The sequence below is a fragment of the Cavia porcellus genome, unplaced genomic scaffold (assembly GCF_034190915.1).
Source record: "Cavia porcellus strain 051 isolate PalLab524CR breed Dunkin Hartley unplaced genomic scaffold, mCavPor4.1 scaffold_9, whole genome shotgun sequence".
In the NCBI taxonomy this organism is placed as follows: domain Eukaryota; kingdom Metazoa; phylum Chordata; class Mammalia; order Rodentia; family Caviidae; genus Cavia; species Cavia porcellus.
Window position 1 is genome coordinate 15,245,422 of NW_026947492.1, and position 21,997 is coordinate 15,267,418.

Sequence of the window (21,997 nt, forward strand, 5' to 3'; positions counted from 1 at the left end):
CAGGCTGTGGCCACTAGAGGGAGCCTAGGCCCCGGACCTGCTCCCATCAGATCCAGACATCCACCTGCCCTGACAGGTGGTACCTGATAGATGGGGCTGACGTGTCCTGGGCGTCTGCCCTGCAGTGCCCCTCTCTGTAGACACCCGATGTCACCCTCATGCTGCAGCACTAGTGCTCCTTTGACCTGCCTCCTTTTTTTTTTCCAATTCTAATTTTTGTGGTTTTCTTTTCAGTATGACAAACTTAACCTGATCAAAGTAAGAAGCTGTTTTTTCTCCCGAACTCCTAAACGTAGACTCCTGGTCTCCCCGCTGTCCCCATCTTCTGCATCCCTGCGCCTTTGCACCGAGAGGCCCTTGTGGTGATGGGGACAGGAAGCTTCCTCCAGGTGGCAGGCGTGCTCCCAGGGGTTTTGCTTTCCTTCCGTCCTTGCTCCCCAACCACTGTCGAGAGAAGGCAGGAAAACCTCCGGCTTGCTCCCCATTTGGGGCAGCTCTGTCTCTGTCCCTGCTTTCTCTCCCCCTGCCGCCGAATCTGTTCATAAGCTGCAAGAAGCCCTCGTCTCCTCTCTCGTTCAGTCCCTTCTTTCCCTCCGACTGTGCCCTCCAGGAAGGGGCATTGCACTCTGTCCTGCTGTCCCACGCACCTCGTCAGGTGGCTGCTTCAGGACTGAGCCCAGGAGTGCAGAGCCATGGGGACGTAACCCACCTCTCCATGGGCCCTAGACTGGGCAGTCTTGGTTCTGGTGTGGGTTTTGCTGGAGCTGCCCATTTGTACTAGTGGCACCCTCAGGGATAGCAGCTCAGACTCTCCTGCCCGGAGCTGAGTGGTGAGGGGCAGAGCCTCTGATGGCCTTGCCAGTGGATGGTGGTGTCCATGTTTCTTTTGAGTATCAAGACAACTTGTTCTGACCTACCTTCACGAAAGGGCTGGTGAGAGGTGGGGTGCAGGTCCCCTGATGGAGGCTCTTGGTGACCTCAACAGTCTTTGTTCCAAATAGACTTAGAAGGGGCCAGCATCTGAATACCTGCACATGGATGGGGCAGCCCTGCTTCTACATCTGAGTACTCACTAAGGCTCTTGGTATCTCCCTGAGCCCACCCAGTTTCTATTAATTACCTCCCTCCGGGGGTCTTGTAGGAAACCCCGGACAAGGGATAAGATAATGGCTTGGGTAATAACTGTTTTCCACTGTGAAGCAAGACAGTGCTGCCCTGGTTTGGGTGTAAGGAAGAGCCAGGAGCCTGTGGGGCCCAGAGAGCACATCTGTGACAAGCCTCTGCCCAGTGCCAAGCCTCTGGTCACACAGCCACAGCTTCCCTGTGAAGAACCAGGGAGGGAGACCCGCCGAGATGCAGGTCCAGCTAGAAGCAGCCTGCCAGCCCTCTCCTCCCTCCTCCAGGTGGGGTAGCCTGAACTGGCAAGCTAGAGGGCCCAGCACTCCCATGATAAAGTAATGAACTTCAGCTCTGCAATTGTCCCTTTGAGTACTAAGAGCTCTGGAGCAGAGCAGATGACACTAGGGTAGGAGCGCATGACTTCCAGATCAGACCACGGTGACAGCCTGTTTGGGAAGTGACCTTGGAGAGCTCTCGAAGAGGGGGATTGGGAGCCTGCCTTGCCCTCTGCTCCCTGGACACATTCTGGCCAGTGAGGCTGGGGCAGAGGCAGCACTGCCCTGCCTAACCTGCCTTGACTGCCTGTCCCCACTCTCTCTGCTGACACTGGCCACCTTTAGGATGTAGAGCCAAGGCGGCTTTAGAGTTCCTCCCTTGAGGGAAGGCGGATCTGGTGACCAGCCATTATCACTGTGGTCTCACTCACCTGGACTCTGGTGTACCTTGCAAGGCAATCATGCTGAGACAGTGGCCCCCTTAATACCAGGGAGAGGACTCAGAGGTTGCGAGCTGTACACAGGACCCACACCTCTGTCTCTAGCTGAGGTTTTAATGAGGTAAAGTTTCTGTAATTCCTGTTGGATGTACCTGAAGGATTTCTGTCCGTAGAGTTTGGAGACAGCGAGGCACAGTATAGCCATCGCTCGTCTTTCCCCGAGAAATCTTCAGATCCGATTTTTCTTCCGGCCTGGGAATGGAGAACTTCTCAGTCCTGGAGCTAGGGTGGACCTCGGTCTTGCTGGCATTGAATTATGACACTGGGGGATTGGACAGGACCGTTCCAGACCTCAACTTTCCTCTCGATGCAGGCCCCTGGATATTTTTCTGTAATTACCTCTTGGGCAGTCAGTCCATTGCTAGGATCCGAGGAGGAGTCACTCATCAGTAGCCAAGGGCATGATGGGGGGGCATTGTTAGCAGCCCGCCCCCTGCACAGAAGAATCCCACCCTGCCTTCCACAGAGCGGTGACTGAGCTGGGGTACAAGGCTGGGTGGCCTCCGTCTGTACTTTGCTTCTGGTCAGGTCCCATTTGGGGACTGCCCCTGGGATGTCCACAGTGCATCCTGCGCCCCCATCAGAAGAACCTTGTGATGGGGCTCCAACTCCCTTCCAGCTGAGCGCTAGCTGGTGCTGCCGCTACCTAACTCCCAGCTATCCCGGCCATGGTGGGGCTTCCAGCATGGACTGCTCCCTGGGCCTCCTTTCTGGAGCTGTCTTGAGAAAGGAGGACCCCTCCAGAGCAGCGACATGGGAAGCATTCAGCTGCATTTGGGTTCCTCCTCCCTCGCCACCCTCTGCTGTCTGTGTCACCTGCCCTCGGGGACCAGGAGTACTCTAGCCATTCCCAGTGCCTCTTCCCTAACTAACGTTACTGTTTCATTTTGTCTTTTCAGAAAAGCCAGAGCTGGTACAATGTAAGTACTCCTGTTTCTCTTCTTGTTGGGTAACTGTCAAGTGGATGCCGACAGAGGTGGGCGGGAGTGGGGCAGGCAGGAGTGGTGCCCATTTGAGACCCCCACGGGCTCTTCCTCTTCCTAATCTTCTGCTTCTCCAGGCCAGATGCACTAGATGTCCTCTGTGGCAGGGCAGCACAGCCCTGGTGCCGGAGGATTTAATACGAGGAAGCCAAGCAGGAGGCCTTAGCCCCCACCTGTTTCTCCTCCTGGACTAGCCCTTCTAACCCTAAGGGAGGAGAGCTGTTGGGGAGGACTGGCCAGACAGAATTCTGGGTGTGGGGCAGCCTTGGGGTTTGAACTAGGGACAGATCTCTTAGACATCTTGGGGGAGAAGCCCCGAGGACGAGCCCTCTTCAGCTGAGAGCTGTCTTAGGTAGTGGAGTTTGTCTTCTGCTCCTGGCACAGCCTAACCTTGTCCCCGAACAGTGCTCCTTTTAGTAGACATTCACTGCTCTTGGGGCCCATTTCCTAGCGATCCTGTGGTGTCATCCGGCTGCTCCATACCCGAGAGTGCCTTTGAGAACTTGGTCACATAGACTGGACGGTGGGGCTCTAAACTCTTCCCCCCACAAGCAGCCTCTTACTGGCTCCCCGAGACTGCCCAGCAGCAGAGCTGGTGTTGTGCACCGTGGCCTGGCTGCAGCCACTCCTCTCCGTTCTCCCAGGCTGCTCAGCTTCCCACCGCACTCTGGCCATGGCGGGGCCTTCTTTCCCAGCCTCTGTGCATCAGTGTCCACCCCAGTGGTGCAGTGGGCTTCGGGCAGCATGGGGAAGGTGGCTATGAATGACAGCTTCAAGGTGAAGAGGGAGGGACTCGGGGAAGGTGTTGGGTTTAACATGGGGCTGTGGGCCTCAATCTATAGGCTGTGTGTTTTCTTTCATGGTCCCTGACACTTCCTTGGTGCCAGGCTCATCTGTGCTAACTCATCTGCGGCTCGGACACCTCTTGCTGCTCCGAGGCTGCCTGTCCTGCATGTCCCATGTCCCACTTTTCCGTGCTATTTGGTTTGAGCCAGAGCATCCTCACTGAGCTACCTCCTCAGCCCCCGTATCTTTTATTTGAGCACTGAGTTGCTCAAGCTGGGCTGGAACATATGATCCTCCTGCCTCGGCCTCCCAGAATGCAGGGATTATAATCATAGTGGGCCCCACATCCGGCTAATGCCCTGGATGCTTTCTGGTGGATTTACTGCCCCAGCTCCAGGTGGGCTGTGCAGAGAGGAGGGATTTGAAGGTTAGGAGGCCTGGAATGGGAGAGAAGCTGGACCCTCTCATGCCTGCTCCCCTGTGGACCCACCAGAAGTCACCTGGCCTCTGGTTTTCCAGAGCTCACACCCCAGGACGGAGGGGAGGAGAAAGGAAGGCGGTGGGCCCCATCCTCTGGCACTGTCCATGGCTCCAGCTATCGTAAGGACCCCTGTATCTTTCACCAGCTAATCCATTTTTGGGGGTGATGTTGCCAGAATTAGTGTCCCTAAAGAGGATCAGGAAACGCACAGCTGTGGGCCCAGTAGGCAGCAAAAACAATGCACATTCAGCCACACAAGTCCTCGTCCTGGGGACCAGTGCACTGTGCTCTCTTCTTCCCACTGTTCTTTAGCTCAGCGACTAGTTTCATCTTTCTTTCCCCTTGTATTTTTGCCTTGTGACTCTCTGTCTCTGTCTCTCTGTCTTTGTCTTTGTCTCTCTCTCTCTTCTTCCTCCTCCTCCTCCTTGCAGTACTGAGAGTTGAACCCAGGGCCACAGCAGCAAATAAATTCCCAGCAACTTTACTTGGTTGGTTTTTGTTCGCTCATTTTAAGTCAAGGTCTTGCTAAGTCACCCAGTTGCCCAGGCTAAGCTCAAGCCTCTGATCCTCCTGCCTCAGCATCCCGCAGTGCTTGGATAACTGGTGTGCACCACCATGCTGCTCCCCTTCCACCTTCATCTCCACGTCGTCCTCCCTCAGCCCCGTTCCCAAGACCCGTACATCTGAGACCAGCACAGGACCTACACAACTGGGGGTCCATGTGGTGGCAGGCTGTGAGATGCTGTCCCCTGGCTGGAGGACCGGGAGAGTCAAGGGTGCCTGTGAAGGCACAGATGCTGAGCATGTCTGATGTCACTGTTCCTGGCTGATTATACCCAAAGCCTGAGAGCAGATGAACCTCTGTGTCCTTCAAATCAGCCTCCAGGGCCAGGCAGCCCTTTCTCCCTTCCTGGGACCCCAAAGACGCCTACTCAGAGTTTTGCACAGTTGATATCTGCGGAAGAGGCAGGGTGCTGCTTGCTCCACACCGTGAAAATCAGCGTCCCTGGGTTCACTCTGATGGTTGCCAGCACACCTATCTCAGAAACTGCCCAGGCTGAAAAGGAAGCTGTGACCTGGCCACTTCCCCAGAGCCTCCTGCATCCATACACATGAGGCTTGGGGTGCGTGCTGTTCCATGGTCTGCACCCTGCAGGTGACCAGGCCCCTCTATTTCAGTGCACGGTATATGAGTGATGCTCTGTGGACATCACGGGAAACCCTCTTTCTTCCAAGCACCCCCCACAGTAATTCACTTGCTTTGTTCAAGAGCGCCCCACCCTTGTTGACCTGATGGTTTCCGCTTTCTCTCATCCTGTGCAGCCGCCTGCCTTTCACCTGCATTGCCCTGGGCTAGCTGGGATCTGGCCGTCAGAGAGGACCGTGCCCTTCTCAGCTCTGCCCACAGTGCTCTTTCTCATCCCTTGCCAGGGTTGGCTCCATGTACCCTGATGCCTCCGCTTGATTTTAGCACTGGAAGGCCTGATAGACCCAGGCTTTGCAAGGCCCAGTCCTGGGGGTAGTTAGATGCCCCATAGCTAGAGTCAGAGGGACCTGGCTGTGGACCCTGCAGAGTGCTGACCCCTGCAAGAGCTTTTGAGGTCCAACCATGAGTGAAAGGCCTGAGTTCCCCTCACCGACCACACCCCAGTCTCTGCCTTCGCCTGCCACCTGCCTGCGGAAGATAAACATTTTACCTTTACGTGGTTAGCCGGTGAGGCGCTTTCAGCACAGTGACAAACCACCTGAATCTAAAGCGTGAGTCACAGGAAGGGCAGTGGCTAGCCCTGGTGTCAGATGGAAGGCTGGGATGGACAGCCTCTGGTCAAGAGCAGGACTTGAAGACCATGTCTTGTGCCATTGTCCTGGGGCCAGGTTACACCTGGTTTCCTTACCCTACCCCTGCTGGCCATAGACAGGGGTTGTGTTCAGTGAGGCCTCCAGCTTGGCCTGCTCACAGGAGATGCCGAGATGGAACTTTTTGCCTTGGGAAGGGAACCATGGGTGGAGTTGAAGACGACCAGGTCACAGCCTGAGGGCTGGGACCAGTGCAGTCTGCTCAAGTGTGATCCTGGGCCTTGTGAGACAGGATCACAGAGGCATCTTTGCCATGTCTCTGGTGGGCAGTTATGCCCTCCTCTGTCTCATGCTCATTGCTTCAGTGTCTGCTGACTCTGTGGCACCCCAGGCAAGAAACCTCGTCCTGAGAAGCTGCCAGAGACACAGTCCCCCAGGGTACCTGATGCGCCCCTGCTGGGGATGCCAGTCCGGTGGAATGACCCAATAAATCTGGCTGGCCTGAGTTTGAGAGAAGAAGGCCAAAGCCTTGTGGAATGGAATTATGTGTGGGAGCAGTGGAGACAATGAGAGAGCCAAAGGGGGAGCAGTGGTGACCAGTGCGGCTCCCCCTCTTCCTCTGGCTCCATCCTTCTCCCTTCCGTGGTTATCTTCTCACCTCTGCTGCCCTGACCACAGTGCTGGGCTCCGTGCAGCAGTCTCACCCTTCCAGACCCCTCCCAGCCCCATTCTTTTCCCAGCTTTTCCACGCTGCACCCACATCTGCCTGGTGGTCAGTCAGCGCCCCCATCTCCTTGTCCCCATCTGGCATCCGCCTACCAGATTTGGTTGGAGGCCCAGCATTTCCTTCGTGGATCTTCACAGGTCTCCTCCTAGCTGAGGTCAGTTTGCTACCAAAATCCATTTGCTTTTCTCCTAGGCTCTCCCACCGGCTCCTTCCTACAGAGCCGCAGGGAGTGGGTACCACTTGGTCCCGGCACCTGGTGTTTGCCAGAGAGTTAATATTTAGCCCAGATCCAATTCCTGCTCCTGGGGCTCTTGCCCTGCCCTGCCCTGGCCTGCCCAGCTCTTGGTGCGAGGGTGGAGGAGACAAAGGCTGATGCATGCTGAGAGACACCGCTCCCAGGGCCTTATCTCTCAGGGTGTATGATTCCCCTGTTTCACTCAATTACCACCTCATTTAGTCCCTATCAATAGCCTCTACTTAGATGTTTTGGAGGAATTACCCTAATGACCTGAACCCCACTGAATCTGTATCCTGCCCTTATCTTGAAGTGTAGGGTGGCTCCAGAGCAAGGCATTCTGGGAAATTCCTGGAAAATTGGGTGCTGGTACAATGCTACAGACAGGACAGAGAGAAACTTTGAGCTGGGGCAGAGGGCAGGCACTAGCACCAAGAAGCCAGGCATACCCGTGGTGGCTCTCTGCATGTGTGGATGCGTGTGTACACATAACAGGCTGTGTGCACAGGAGAGCTGAAGGAGGAGAAGGGCCGCCTTCCTTTGACACATAATTTTGAGCACCTGATATTTGAAACATATCATCCTAGATGTTGTAGAAGATGCAAAACTGAGGCATGGGCCCTCCCTGGGGAAGAGAGTGGTCCAAGCAACTATGTTACCCAGCGTGATGGATGGAGGTGGTGGCCACGGTGTCTCTTGAGAGAAGGGTGGAAAGGACGGTGAAGAGCGTATTTGGAGAAGGACTCAGATTCTTCTGCATTCTCCAGCGTTGTGTACTTGGGTGGATCCAGGTTTCTCTTAATTAGCTAGCCTCTTTAGGTCTGGAACCTTGGAATCTGCATCCTTTACCATGTTCATTGGGTCTTTTTTAAGTATGGTAAAGTTTGAGAAGTTTGATGAGACTTCTAGGGCAGAGGCACTCTTCCTTGTCACGTCCAGGCCCAGTGCTCTTACAGGGCAGAGGCCTCGCTGGGGAGGGGAAGGTGTCTGATCTGTTTATCTCAAGGCTCTGAGTTCACGGGAGTCCCCATCACTCTCTCAGCCCTGTTCTGAGTCTTCCTGCCTAGGCCTCTCTTGCCCCCAGGGGCCCGCTTTCATTTCCCTTTATATTTGGTTGCCTGTTTTTGACTCGGAGCCATAATCCTCTGCTTTTAGCATTGTCCTCAGGGTCTGTCTGCCAATCTCCTGGGCCTGGATCCTCCTGGGGCAGGGTCCCTGGGAAGGAAGGAGGAGCTTCAAGCAGACTCTAGAGCTGCTGACCTCACTGCCTCGGAGTGACCTGTCCAGCTTCTTCCTAGTCAGCATGTCTGATCAGCTGTGAAATTTCCAAATCTGGTAGATGGACGGGTCCGTGAAGGGAGAGGGTGTCTCCAAGAAGTCCCTGATGGTCTGAGTCTCAAATTTCAGATTTCATCACAGCAGCAGTGCCCTTGGCACCCTCTGCTCCCCTCCCCCACTCGGAGCCTTGCCCAGCAACTTTCCATTGCAGGAAACATCTGCTGGGGAGAGGCCAGGGGTTACTGCAGGACATTGGCCAGGACCATCACCCAGATCCTGTAACTTGAAGCATGTGCAGGCCTCTGGCCCTGCCCACCCACCGTCTTTCCTCCCTCCCTCCCTCCTGCCACGGTGACTTTTAACAAAGAGGTTGTTTGCTGGCCAGCTGAACGGAGCAGGGTCTGGTCGAAAAAGGGGTGTGTGCAGGGGTGTGGACAAGAGCAGACCCTTTGCACAGCTAAGTGGTGGCTGCTCTGCCTGGGTGAGGGCTATGAGTCACAGCGGCCCATGACTCCCCAGGGGAGAGACTGTGCGTTGATTAAACGCATGTCACTCTATGGGACAGATCAGGACTGCGGCACTGGGGCTCCAAGTGCCTCTTTGGAGCTTTCCCTAACTATGAGTCACTCTGTCGTCTGTGAGTAGACAGTGGCGCTAGACCTCTGGACCCAGGGTAGGGCCTTCTCTTCGCGTGGAGTTTGTGCACTCGGGCTGCCCTGCAGACGCCTCCGATGGTGCCATGGCTGGCGGTGTCTGTGTCTCCTGATCTCAGCTGCACTCTCAGGGCAATCATCCGTGCTGACTTCGAGGAGGTGCTTGGCTGCACCCCCCTGACTGCCTTCAGCCTAAAGTCCAGCCAAGGACGAAGCAGACCCCAGCTGTGGGAGACCAGCTGGCTGGTGTCTCCCGAGAACCATACTCATGACGTCCTCTGATTTGTGAGAGTTCTGACTGAGGACCCGGCTCTGGGAGAAGAAAGGACAGCAGCCAGGGCCACACGGACCCTCCATCCTGAAGCTAGAGGTCACCTTCCTACTTCTGGTCCAGACAGGGCCAATTGTTTTCATCCTTCAGGGACCATCAGGAGTCAGAGTGCAAGGAGCTATACTCCGCTGGGAAGGGCAGCTGTGGGGGGCAATGGAGTCTTTGATGGAATCTGGGGTTCTCTGGAGCCTCCTTCTGCAGCAGGAAAGCCAGTCACTGCGGTGGTACTTGAAGAGGGTGACTGATGTACCTGCGGGGGCTGGACTCTGTGGCTGGCATGGATCTGAGGAAATCCCAGCTGTGAGTGTGTGACCCAGTTTCTCTGTGTCTCTGACCGTGCTATGCATCTTTGCATGCTCCACTTGGTTCTGCTACCCAAGGGACTCACATTTGACAACCCTTGGACCAGAAGTCTTTGGCCATCTTATATAGGTGAGCCACGCCTCACCAGTGGAGTTAGATTTAAGAGGGCATGGGGCGGGAGGGCTAGGGTCGCAGCATTCAGCTGGCACAGGGCTCTGGTTGAGCTTGTCAACCTGCTATGTCTCTGTGCTTTTTGCTCCAGGAGGGAGAGGCTGGACCACCACTCAGGATAGGAGAATAAGGTGCTTGTGTGTAAATCTGGAGTAAGGGATCTTTTAGGAGTCCTGTCCTGCCCTCCCTGGTGGCTACAACTTTATTTCAAGCATAGAGAGGAGCAGCACTCTGTCTGCTCACTGTTGGGAGACTGTGGCCAGACTTTTTGCATCCCCATCTCACTAGATATCTGACCCGATATGAGAGAAGCAAGGAGGAGAGAGTGATTGAAAAATAAGCAGAGGGAGGATGAGCCGGGGGTGGTGGCATGTGCCTGTCACCCCAACACTCTGGGAAGCCGAAGGAAGAGGATCGCAAGTTTGAACCTAGCGTTGGGCAACTTCGAAAGACTCTACTTCAAATAAAAATAGAAAGGACTGGGGACTTAGCTTGGTGCAAAGGTCCTGGGTTGAATCCCCAGTATCACACCAAAAAAAGAAGGAATAGGAGAAGGTGCGGGCTTCAGGTAACTGGATGCCTGATATCTAGTTTCACTTGGCACATGGCCACCTGGTAGGCTGCTCTTCATGCTGACCCTGGAATTTTATAAAGAGCCACCAAGGGGAATGGTCGACGAGGAGGGGCCCTGAGAGATTGTGCCCTGCTGTGGGGAAGCCCTATTGTTAGCTTCCTGGTACACAGACAGGGTTCCTGCTCTGTGCCCACTGGTCGTCATGCTCTCGGGCTCATGGCTGACCTCTTGGTGCCTTGGTTTCCTACAGCATGCAGCAGGCCAAATGGGAAGATCCATGGACTGGCAATCAGGCAGTCAAGCTTTATAGAAAGCCCAAATATGAACAGTCGCAGGGCCGTTCCCTCACCGTGACAGCTGTATGCTAGTGGGTGCCCAGGGATGTGGGTGAGAAAGTATAAAAGACCAGGACGCATGGGTCCCAAGCAGGATTCCTTGGGCTTGTGCTCCTGGCTGACAGTCAGCAGCCTTGTTTCTGCATAAATAGGTCAGTACATAGCGAGGCGGAGTGTGGACGTCTCTCAAGCCCTGTCTGTGGCTTTCCCTTGGTTGTGCTTGTTATGTGTCAACCTTGGGTATCCCTTGTCTATGGGAGCTTGTCTTTTTTAATGTTTATTCTTTTCATTTTTCATTTTAAAATTGTACCCATTGCTGACTCTGGGAGGCTGAGGCAGGAGGATTGAAAGTTTGACTGTAACATAAAGTTTTAAAGCTTTAACATAAAGTTTGACTTAAACATAACAGCAAGATCCTGTCTCCAAATCAAAATTTTAAAAATCAGCTGGGGATGTAACTTCATGTGAAGGCCCTGGGTTCAATCCCCAGTAAAACACACACGCACACACACTGCACACACACACATGCATGCATACCCCTCTGAAAGGGCAATGTTCCTGTCTGTATTGCTGGCTAGTGTCATCTCCAAGGATTTGCTGGGTGGCCTTGGATCTGAGCCTGTACCATGGCTCCATGACAGCAGTAGTCGGAGATCTGTGGCTCAGGTGCAGGTAGAAGATGAGCACAGACAGGACCAGGGAGTAAGAGATGCCAGCACGCTGCAGGATGAGATTCTCTGCACTGGTTTTCCATCCCGAGCCCCTTTGCTCCCAGAACTTTGAGGATAACAGAGCTCCTCCTCTCTGAGATCTTCCTGTGATCACCAGTTGGTGACCTCAGGCCAGGGCTCCCCTCTGTTTAATGAGTGTCCATGGTACCATGAGCGTGGAAAACAATTCTGTAAGGATGAGGAGGAAGCTGAATGCCTCTTTTGCCAGATGTGCTTTTGTGCTTTTCCCAGGACTGGTCTTACAAGTTTTAAGGAATTACGTTTATCATTTTTAAGTTCAAGTCTTTTGCACATAGTTGGGTGCTTACCATGTTTTCCATGACAACTTCTGCAAGGTGCACTGGGCCATACACTCTCACGGCTACTGCTGGGGACTGGGCTTGTCCCCTTGGATCCCCACTTTCCTGCAGAGCATGAAAAGTTGGCGTGGTGTCTCCCAGGAAGTGTCCTGCAGGCGTTGAACCTTCCCATATTTTTGGAAGCTTTATGAACCTGGCTTAGTATTTTTGTGTTTTCTCACTGATGGACACTGAAACAAACAGTTTTGTCAGATTGGATTCTCTGTACTGTTTTTCCATCCCAAACTCCTTTTCCTAACCTGGCCCCTTAAGACCTGTGGGGTAACAAAGCCTCATCTTTGCCTTTTTAACACACAAGCACCTGCTCCCCCGTGCCTACTTCCCCAACACCACAAAACCAGGGTACATTTTGCTAACTTTGATCTTTGTTCCACAGGTATTAAGCCCCACTTACAAGCAGAGAAATGAAGACTTCAGGAAGCTTTTTAAGCAACTTCCAGACACGGAGCGCCTCATTGTGGGTGAGCTATTGCCCTGGGAATCGGGTAGGCAGGACATCCGAGAGTCCCAGGACGGGCGCTTGGGCTGTCTCTATGTGCAGGCTGAGAGCCAAACCCAGGGAGTGCATTTGTCTGGGAACAGGGAGAGAGGATGTCCAGGCACTGGCCCCGACTTTTAGGGCTCAGGGCTGTCCACCATGCATGTGGCAGGCTCTGGAGTCTGTTGTCTCTACAGATGGCCAAAGATCAGGCAGAATTTTGAATCACAGATCGAGGGAAGAAATTTAGGATAAAGAGGCCAACAAAATTTGTTGCATTTTGTTGGCCTCTTTATCCTTAACCCTTTTGGCCCCTTTCGCGTGACATTCATTCATCCACCTCTGGGCAGTAGCATCTTTTACTGCTTCACTATTCAGACCATGAGATGCCAGACACTTTCTTGTTCACTAGTCCAGGCGTCTCACACCCTAATGGCAGGTGGCAGGTGGCTCAGCCTCCCCTCTGCTAGTGGGAGGGACACCCACTGTACAATGTCTTGTTAAAAGTATTCTTGTCTCTAAGCTTCCCTTGTCCTGCTTCTTATCACAGATTATTCATGTGCACTCCAAAGAGACATTCTTCTTCAGGGCCGACTCTACCTCTCGGAAAACTGGATCTGCTTCTACAGCAACATCTTCCGCTGGGAAACCCTGGTAAGGAACTGGGACTCAGGCTGGGGCTGTTGCTTAGCAGGACAGCCTTTGCCTAGCTTACGCAAGGTTGCGCTGGGCTCCATCCCCAGGACTCTGCCCCCACCCAAAAAGTCCTGGGCCTGGCTCCCTGGGCTGCCTGCCTGCCACAACTGAGCCGAACACTCTCACTGTCTGCCTCTCGCTGACTTTGAGTTCTTCCCAAACCTTTGCATAGAGAACAGAGACAAATGCCAAGGCTGAAGTGGGCCCAATCCTAAGTCCCAGGAACAGGGTCTTGTCTGCCATGTGCTTCCTTCCCTGCTCTTGGGTGCGGAAGAGAACTCTGAGAGCATTTGCCTTTGGGAAATGCAGGTGATTATTGCCATGAGTTACTACAGGAGGAGACATAATGAAGCAGAAAGGCATTGGAACTCAGTACTGCCTCACACACTTTCTGTCTTCTGCAGTTAATTAGATACATGATTTTAGGCCAGTTCACTTTCTTGGCCTATTTCTTTGCCTTAGAAAATAAGGGAGAGAAAGGTCAACTGCATGATTTTTATGGTCCCGTCTAGCACTGGTTGTTTTATATGTGGCGGGTGCAAAGCTGCAGGGCGTGTGCACATTTAGCAGACTGTAGAAAAGAGAAAGAAAGCCTCCTAGTCCAGGAATTGAGATACCCATGACTGTAGACAGATCCAGTCCCTGTCTCCCTCTGTGGCCTCCATTACATAAAAGGGTAAACAGGAACTCTCTAAGGCGGTCTCTTGCAAGGTTCTAAATGCATGTACTGTGGTCTGTTTGCACTGGCACCACACGGGCACTCCTTGCCTGACACTACTAACGTCTCCTCTTGCTTGTTACCCGCTCTCTGTCCCTGTGGCACTACCAGCTGACAGTCCGTTTGAAAGACATCTGTTCCATGACTAAAGAAAAAACAGCTCGCCTCATTCCCAATGCCATCCAAGTTTGCACTGATTCCGAAAAGGTAAGCAGATTGGAACTCTGGCCTCTTGACCCACTCACACTCCAGACTCCTTACTCTGCTCCTGGGTTCCTGACCCTGAATTTCCTCAATCTGCAAGCTACTGGGATTGGGGTGAGGGTTGGGCAGTGTAGTGTGATATAGAACCACTTCCTGTGTGGGCAGAGTGGTTGGCAGCTGAGCAGGGGTGAGGGTGGCTGGCATAACCCTGGAACTGGAGCCAGAATACCTTGTAGGTACCTTATCTCTCTGAGCTTCAGTTTTCTCATATATAAAGTGACCTTGCAATATCTATTTAAACAGAGTCTTAAGTACTATCACATATTTGAAAATACTAAATTGTAAAGCACTATACAAATGTAAGTAGTCATCGTTACTTAATGGCATAGCTGATCATGTCTCCAGAGGATGAAGAGTCTGACTGGATTTGAATAGTCCTTAGCGGTATGGGAGAATGCGGTATATAAAATTCGTGACAGGGAAATGCATGATTTTTGACCTTGGACCTTTCATCAGAGTGTGAAGACTAACAGATTTAAGTGAAGAGGTGGGCTAGGTTTCTGCTGAAGATAATTTTTGCCATTCTCATGGACTCCAGCTATTCATGGGCAAAAATCATGAGACTCCAGGCTGAGATAGTCCTTAGTTTGAAATCCGCTTCTGACGCAATCAATTTTGTGATCATGCAAGTTGTCTAACCTTGCTGGTTTGCTCATTGGTGGTAGCTTCATTTATCGTCTAAGGTGGGGGTTTTTTCACTTTAAATAAAATAGCATTTATCAAGCACCTAATGGGTGTGCAATAAAGTCTTGTGTCTCTTCCCTGCTCATCAGTCAGCTCCATCAAAACAGTCCTTTTCTGTTCAGACCTTGTTGTACTCGTAACATGTACACTAGTGCCTGGCATTGCAGTACTAACGTTCACCTACTAGCTGAATTAATTAAAATGGCCATGGGGTTTGTCTTATCTTTTTGCTGAAGCTTGTTCCCAGCTCCCCAGCCCGGCCCCATTATGTGAGTGAAAGACATGTTTTTATGGAGACAGAGACAGTAAATCAGAGAGAAAAACACTGAACAAAGTGTGGGTAAAAAATGGAAAGAATTGGTTGCAGAAAGAATTTAGATTGCAGGTGCCTTGAACCCTGGTGTCCTGAGTGCCATCAGTAAAGTGCCTCTGTGATGACCACAGATACCTGAGAACTGTACTTGAGGTTGACATCAGTGTCTTGAATTTTGAAAAAAGAAGAACGTATTTCCATTCCTCGTGCTGAGAGTCTGAACTGGTCTGCCTGGCCATTCTCTTTCCCGTTCTAGCACTTTTTTACTTCGTTCGGGGCCCGGGACAGGACGTACATGATGATGTTCCGGCTCTGGCAGAACGCACTCCTTGAGAAGGTAAAGTGCTGGGCAGCTGGGACCTGCGGCCACTCATGTACATCCTCCCGTGGTGTCCTTTCCTCTTGGCCGTTGTCCCTACTGGAGGGTCGTGTTCACAGAAGCCTACACCTCCACGTGGTGTGGAGATACCTCAGTGGGGCGAGGAAGGTGCCTTCCCCCTGGAGATGGCGATCTGAGCCCATGCTGCACAAGGATGGTGCTTGTGACCTTGGGCCCTTCAGCGCCACTGTTTGAAAATACATAAGGATTTGTTTTAACCAGTGGTGGTGAACCGTGCAGAAATGAATGTCGTGAAAGGAGGAGTTTTCATACAAGGGCAGCACTCCACCAGGCCTGACCGCAGGGAAGCACAGCTGTGTCAGAGGGTAGAGAGGGAGGAGAGCCCATGAGCCAGGCAGGAGAACCAGGTCACGCCGGTAGAGGATCGGCTGGCTGTGACCCACTTCAGCAGGCTTGGGGTCTAGGGGCTGTCTGGAATTGCCAGTTCCTGGCCAGGGAAGTTTGCTCAAGCTACAGAAAAATGGAAACTGGTAGGTGTAGCTTTTGGCTTGATTATTTGCATAGGAGTGACCTGTTTTCTCCTAGGAATTTCCTAACCTTAGGGGTTCCTCCCCATTCAGCAAGGCCCCAGACACCACAGCATCAGAAATACTGAAAATAAGCAAATTCAGTTAAAATTGATATCCATTATTTACTGGAGTATTAGAATTACACTGGGAAGAGACACAGATCACCTATCAAGGTCTCTGCCTTCAGAGAGCTCCCCTCTGATGGGAACCGCCTCAAGTCAGAAAAGAAGACATGAGGGGAAAAATTACTAGTATGGTTCCCTCATAGTTAACATTGTAAACATTACATGTATGTATTCAAATACATGTGCGTGTCTGCCTTGACTCTAGCCCAACCTAACTACTATCTGAAGAAAACTGAGTGGTCCTTTCTGTTGGTTTTGTTTTGTTTTTTTAATTTGGAGTTTCTCTGATCTGAGAGTCTTATAGCCCTGGTATAAATCCTGATAGCTTCTTTGAGCTCACATGTGCCTTTACTAGTCTTTATTGATAATAAAATCATGCCTGCCCATCTCCACTACCAGGTTTAATTTTTAGAATACAACTTCTTATATTTCTCAGGAAGGCACAAGGTAATCCACATGGCTCCTAAATGCCTCCCAAAACAGTAGTAAAGAATTGCACGTGATGGTGTGGGCTGGCTGACTGTGACTGTCTTCACCTTGATTGCCAGGTGGCATTGGTCAGGGAAGGTGTCACAGGGAAGACAATGCAGCAGGCTAGGGTGTAGTTTGATAGGAGGCAAATGTGCCCCAGGCAAGATGAGACGTGTCCTTGATGGCCAGAGACAGGGAGAAAGAGGTCCAGATAAAGAAGGGAGTGTAACAGTCAGCGTAACAGCCAGCTGCCACCCCAAACCCTGCTTGTCCAGAGACGGGGTTCCCAACTGCCATGTTTCTTCTGGGTTGGAAAACAGTGCTGGCCCATGGTGTCCCGCCAAGCACCTGGTTCTTAAACCATACCTTGAAAGGACAAATCTTGGGGAGCTCTCAGATTCCTGATGAAGTCTATTGGTACAAACCTTCTTGAACTTTGATTTTCTTTATAAAACATAATTGATTATTGTTGTTTTCCTTTTTTTCTCTTGCTGTTGTTTTCACATATTTGTTCTCCTCACCTTCCCTTCCTTCAATTCTGAAACCCACTCATGGCCTCCACCTCTGAGCTTAGTTCTTCTAATATTCCTTTTCCTCTCCTGGGAAACTCTTGACTTAGGATGGTGCTTTTAAAGCAAGCACCCAGTAGCATAAGAAAATACTGGAACTAATGCAAGGAATTGTAGACCAACTAACTGTACTTCGGAAAACAGAAAACAATATTCAGGTAGTCAGAGAGTGGAAAGGGATGACCTTAAAGGTCCTTTAAACGATGAGAGTGTAGGACTCTTTATGTGTCCACCTCTCCAGCTATGGAATATGCTGCTTCTGATGTCAAGCCTGAGTCCCTGTGTGATGCAATTAATATAAAAGACTTCTGTGGTCAGTGGAAGACTAGGTCAGGAGCCTCTGAGTGCTTAGTGCCCTAAGCGAGCTCTGAGATCATCTTGACGCCAGTGGAACAGGGTTTCTTGTACTTAGTGTTGGACTTCATCCCTGGGAGCACAAGGTGAAGAAGTTACCTCCCCAAGAGCCCAGTTGATCCCATTCTGCAGATCTGCCTTGCAGGAATAGGCCAGGAAGGGGCCATTAGCCTGCTCTGCTGTAACCCATAGTCCTCAGCAGATGACTTTATTCTGGAGGTAGCCGCTCAGCTCTCGGTTAGCTAGGGAGAGAGTAGCCCGGCTCAGTGCCTCTGTGCAGAACAAGAGGCCCTGAGAGAGGCCAGTCAGAGCTGCTGCCCTTCTCCCCTGCAGCCCCTGTGCCCCAAGGAGCTCTGGCACTTTGTGCACCAGTGTTACGGGAACGAGCTGGGCCTGACCAGCGACGACGAGGACTATGTACCCCCAGACGACGACTTCAACACAATGGGGTGAGTGAGGCTGAGGGCACTCCAGGCTAGGGTACCACTGAGGGCCTTGGTGGGAATGTGGTGTCTAAACAGCCGTGCCCCTGAAGAGGTGACCATTGGGGCACCTATGGGAAGACCTCAAAGTGGAGAAGGGGGCTGTGGTTGGAGATGAGGTCAGGGAAACTGAAGGGCACAGGCATTTGGCCAGTGTGATGATTGGCTTTTGCTCAGAGTGGGATGGCAGGTCTGGAGCAGATCAGGGATAAAGTCTCATTTAATATTTTAACAGGAGTGCTCTGCCCTGTGTTAGAAATATACTGAAAGGGAAACAGGGCAGTTGAGAGACCCCTTAAGAGACTGATGAATAATTCAGATAATGTAGGTGAGAGATGGTGGTGGTTTGGATCAGGAAGATAGCAGCAGAAATATCAGTGTTTCCTGAATAAGTTTATTAATATATTTTGAAGGATATGCTGATAGATCTGAAAGGAATCAAAGGTGATGTTTTGGATTTTCCTCCTGGAAGGATAAAGTTGTTCCAAACTGAGATGGTCATGTTCTGAGAGGCCAAACAGTTTTGGGCAGAAGATGAGGAGGCTGATTTGAGGCAAGCGGAGACTGAGAAGGCTGTTGGCCAAGTAGGCATTTGGGAACCAGTGCGGAGTTCATGGGGAAGTCTGGAACTTGGGGGCTACTAGCTATGAGACTGGCTAAAACCTCCAAGTGAGTCAGTCAGTGAACAGGAAAGGAATCTCAGGGGCTGGGATGAGGGGGACAAAACAAGAGGAAGAAGCAAAACACAGAGTCCTGGAAAGACCGTTTGGGGAAGGAGGAGCAGGGAGAGCATCACGCGTTGCATGGTGGGAGACAGCACTTTGACTCACCAAGGATTCTCGAGTGACAGGCCGGCAGAGACCGGGTATTTATGAGAGAGGCTGGAGGAACAGAAGGCAAGGAAAGAGCACTGCATGCGTACTTAGACCCTGACTTGGTGAGAAACACTGGTGTCTGATGGTGACAATAGTGGCATCACGTAACCTCTGTGAATACCTACCCAATCATCCCTAAAATGCATCTAGTGATTTATTTAGAATTGTTGGACACCCAGATGGGGTAGAAGGTGCAAGTCAGATGTTGATGCCAATGATGAATGCAAAGACCATGATTGCTACCTTGGGGAAGGCTGCAGTAGTGCCCCGGGAATGTCCCTCGAACAGCAACAACTTTCATTTTAAGGAGATTTTCCTCTTAGGTGTACAGTTCAGAGGAGTTTATTAGGATCTAGAATTTGGGCAGTGCCACCTAGGTAGTACTTAGGTCCAGACGAAACAGTGTATGCTCAGGAAGATTGTATATGAAATAAAGAAGCAGGGGAGCCTGTAGTTTTGGATGAATGGATGGGTGTGACCATTTTAATATGGGTTCCTGATGTCTTCTCCAGCTACTGTGAGGAGATCCCTGTAGAAGAGAATGAAGTAAACGACAGCTCATCTAAAAGCAGCATAGAGACCAAGCCAGATGCCAGCCCACAGCTGCCCAAGAAATCCATCACCAACAGCACCCTGACCTCCACAGGAAGCAGCGAAGCTCCTGTCTCGGTATGAATGGTCAGCCCTGGGCACTGCCCTGACCCGGTACAATGAACTCCACTGGAGCCTTGCCTGGGGAGTAGTGAGAAGGATGTGGGTCCTTTGGGGTCAGCTTCTTTAAGGCAGTGTCCTGGAATGCATGACTCAGTACTCCAGTGGTTGTGGTCACTGGGTCCAGAGCTGGACTCTTGGTGCTCAGGTTCTGTGATTACTTTAACTTCCAGGAAGATTATGAAAATGCCAAAGCCACTGCATGAGTTGGATCCTGGAGGCTGCTTGATAGGAGCCCGTGTGGTGAAGAACTAGTCTAGGTGTTTTTTTTCTTTCTCCCCACTGCCTTGATATGAAGCCAGAGTGTTGACGTTACTTTCCTTGTTGCTGAGAAATGACACTCAACACCTACAAATTAAAAGAGGAGAGGGGCTGAGAATATAGGTCAGTGGCCTAAGCGCCTGCCTGGCAAGTGCAAGGTCCGAGTTCAATTCCCAGTGCCCCCCATAAGTAAATAAAGGAAGAGAGGATTGATTTGGCTTACAGTTTGTGGAGGTTTCATTACATAGCCTGGTGGTTCCAAGGAGGGACAGCATGGTAGAGAAGCACCTTGGTGTCTAGGGAGCAGAGCTATGAAAGGAAGACCAGGAAGGGAGACACACCTTCCAGGCCAGGCTCTTGGTAATAATCACCTCTCCCATCCAGGCCCATCTCCCAATCACATGTCACTTGCCTCCAGATTCCAGTCACCTTCCCAAAGTCCTGCCTATGAGCGCTTGAGGTCCTCAGGGGCCATCTAGACATAAACCATAATACAAAGTTATGCGTGAGTAGAGAACCATAGAAGAGTTCACTTTTTATGAACCCATTTGATTGATATTTATTGAGGTCTCTGTGGTTTATTTGCCCACCGTACTAGACTTTATGGAGGTTATGAAAATGTCTGAGGTGAGCTCTGTCCTCAGTGACGTTATTATGGAGAAGATAAACCTTGATGAAGAAAGAGAGGTCATGGGTAGCAGGCAGAATAGGCACGAGTTCACAGAAAAGGACTTTCAGAAGTGGGAGTCTTGTGTCCAGGGGATAAGGAGTTAGGCCACCTGGCCTCAAAATGGGGATATCATTCATTCAGTGGCTGGTTCTCATCTCTTTCTCTGAGCTTGTCTTTAGAATACAAAGGACTGTATGGATTCCTTCCAGCCCTAAAATGGGAATGAATCCAGGAAAAGCCTATGATACTGTCTGAGTTTCATAGAACAAATGTACTACTAGAGTAGGCTGTTTTTTTGTTTTCGTTTTTGTCTTTTTGAGACAAATCTTACTATGCTGTTCAGGCTGGCCTTGAGCTCACTTTATAGCTCACGCTGACTTCGAACTCACAGTGATCCTCCTACCTCAGCCTCCCAAGTGCTGGAATCACAGGTGTGTACCACCATGTCTGGCTGAGGCAGGCTGATATTGTCATAGCATAGTGGAGGTGTGGCCCAAGCAGGACCTGGACTGAATGGTGCCTCTTCTGTCCACCTGTGGTCTCAGTGTGCCAATCGAGTGGGCAGCACAATGAGTGGCAGCACCTTGTGCTGTTTACTCATCTCCTGCAGCAGACAGAGCAGGGAGAGCCCAGCACCTGACTCTAGGCTGGCTCCTCAACAGCTGTGCTAGCAATGAGTGCTTCCAGGGCCCACATCCTGGTTCCCCTTTGGTGAGGGATCCAACCAGATGGCCCCGGTAGGTGACCCCTCTGTGTCCTCTGCAGTTTGATGGCCTGCCTCTGGAGGAAGAGGTACTGGAGGGTGATGGGTCCTTGGAGAAGGAGCTTGCCATGGACAACATCATAGCGGAGAAGATTGAGATCATCCCACCCGTGAACTCCCCTTCTTTGGACTTTAATGACAATGAGGACATTCCCACTGAGCTCAGCGATTCCTCAGACACCCATGACGAAGGTGGGTCCAGAGTGTCCTTTCCTCTCTCATTTTGAAGGCTTAGAGGAAGTCTCAATGTGATGTTGGCATCAGTTTATTGTTTCCTGGTAGAGGGTGGGTATCAAGCTTGTTTAAAATGTCTGCTTGTTATTTGTACACATCCCCTTTTTAAGTAGACACTGCAAGACCCTCCTTGTTCTATGTTTGTGTTTCCTTGTTTTGTCAATGATGTCATCTTCCCTTGCCATAAAATGTACCCCTGTCAACACTGGATTGCCTCATGGCTTCGTCCTTCTCGGGCACACAAGATAAGGCAGTGTTTAATACCATAAGAAAAAGCATGTGTCAGCTGCTCTTTGGAGACAGAGCTTAATAGAAATTCCCTTCCAGTGATTACAAAATTTGCTGGTGACTCTAGCTCAGAGTAGAGAGGAAGTGCTGCTGGGTAACATGGACTTCGGAGACTCCCTTCTGTCTACTACGAGCAGAGACCCTGGTCTTCACCCCTGCATCGAGTTATCTTCTAGAGCTCACACAGGAAGCCACTGCTGCTTATGTTCCATGGAGAGAAACCAAAGCCTCACTATTCATGAAATTAGTTGCTCGTTTTCCTCCACTGAATAGGCATTTTCTAGTCAGTAGGCAGAGACACAATCATTTATTAAACCGTGGACAGTCTCTCTTAGAGGTTACCCAGAGAGCTGGTGGCTCACCCACCCCATCTGGAATCCAGAATCAGTACAAAAGACCATGCAGCATGGGTACTGCCCCACATCAGGACTGCTACCCACATAAACTAAGACGTGAACATCCTCTGCTGTGTTTGGGCAGCGCTCAATTTGTGC

At 51.3% G+C, this 21,997-nt stretch overlaps 1 protein-coding gene across 20 annotated transcripts in view; it reads left to right on the forward strand.

Moving 5' to 3' along the window:
- Gramd1b (GRAM domain containing 1B) overlaps positions 1-21,997 on the forward strand; it is a 227,975-nt gene that overhangs the window by 188,626 nt on the left and 17,352 nt on the right. For 17 of the 20 annotated variants that reach the window (XM_063255956.1, XM_063255957.1, XM_063255960.1 and 14 more), the window contains 8 exons: positions 2,794-2,814; positions 12,015-12,099; positions 12,667-12,770; positions 13,642-13,737; positions 15,048-15,128; positions 17,553-17,668; positions 19,089-19,245; positions 20,984-21,173. In XM_063255956.1, the coding sequence (XP_063112026.1) occupies positions 2,794-2,814; positions 12,015-12,099; positions 12,667-12,770; positions 13,642-13,737; positions 15,048-15,128; positions 17,553-17,668; positions 19,089-19,245; positions 20,984-21,173 (850 nt within the window). Of the gene's footprint in view, positions 1-234; positions 259-2,793; positions 2,815-7,319; positions 9,466-12,014; positions 12,100-12,666; positions 12,771-13,641; positions 13,738-15,047; positions 15,129-17,552; positions 17,669-19,088; positions 19,246-20,983; positions 21,174-21,997 lie in introns of those variants that run through there. The other 3 variants (XM_063255976.1, XM_063255967.1, XM_013155496.3) reach the window with 3 other exon arrangements.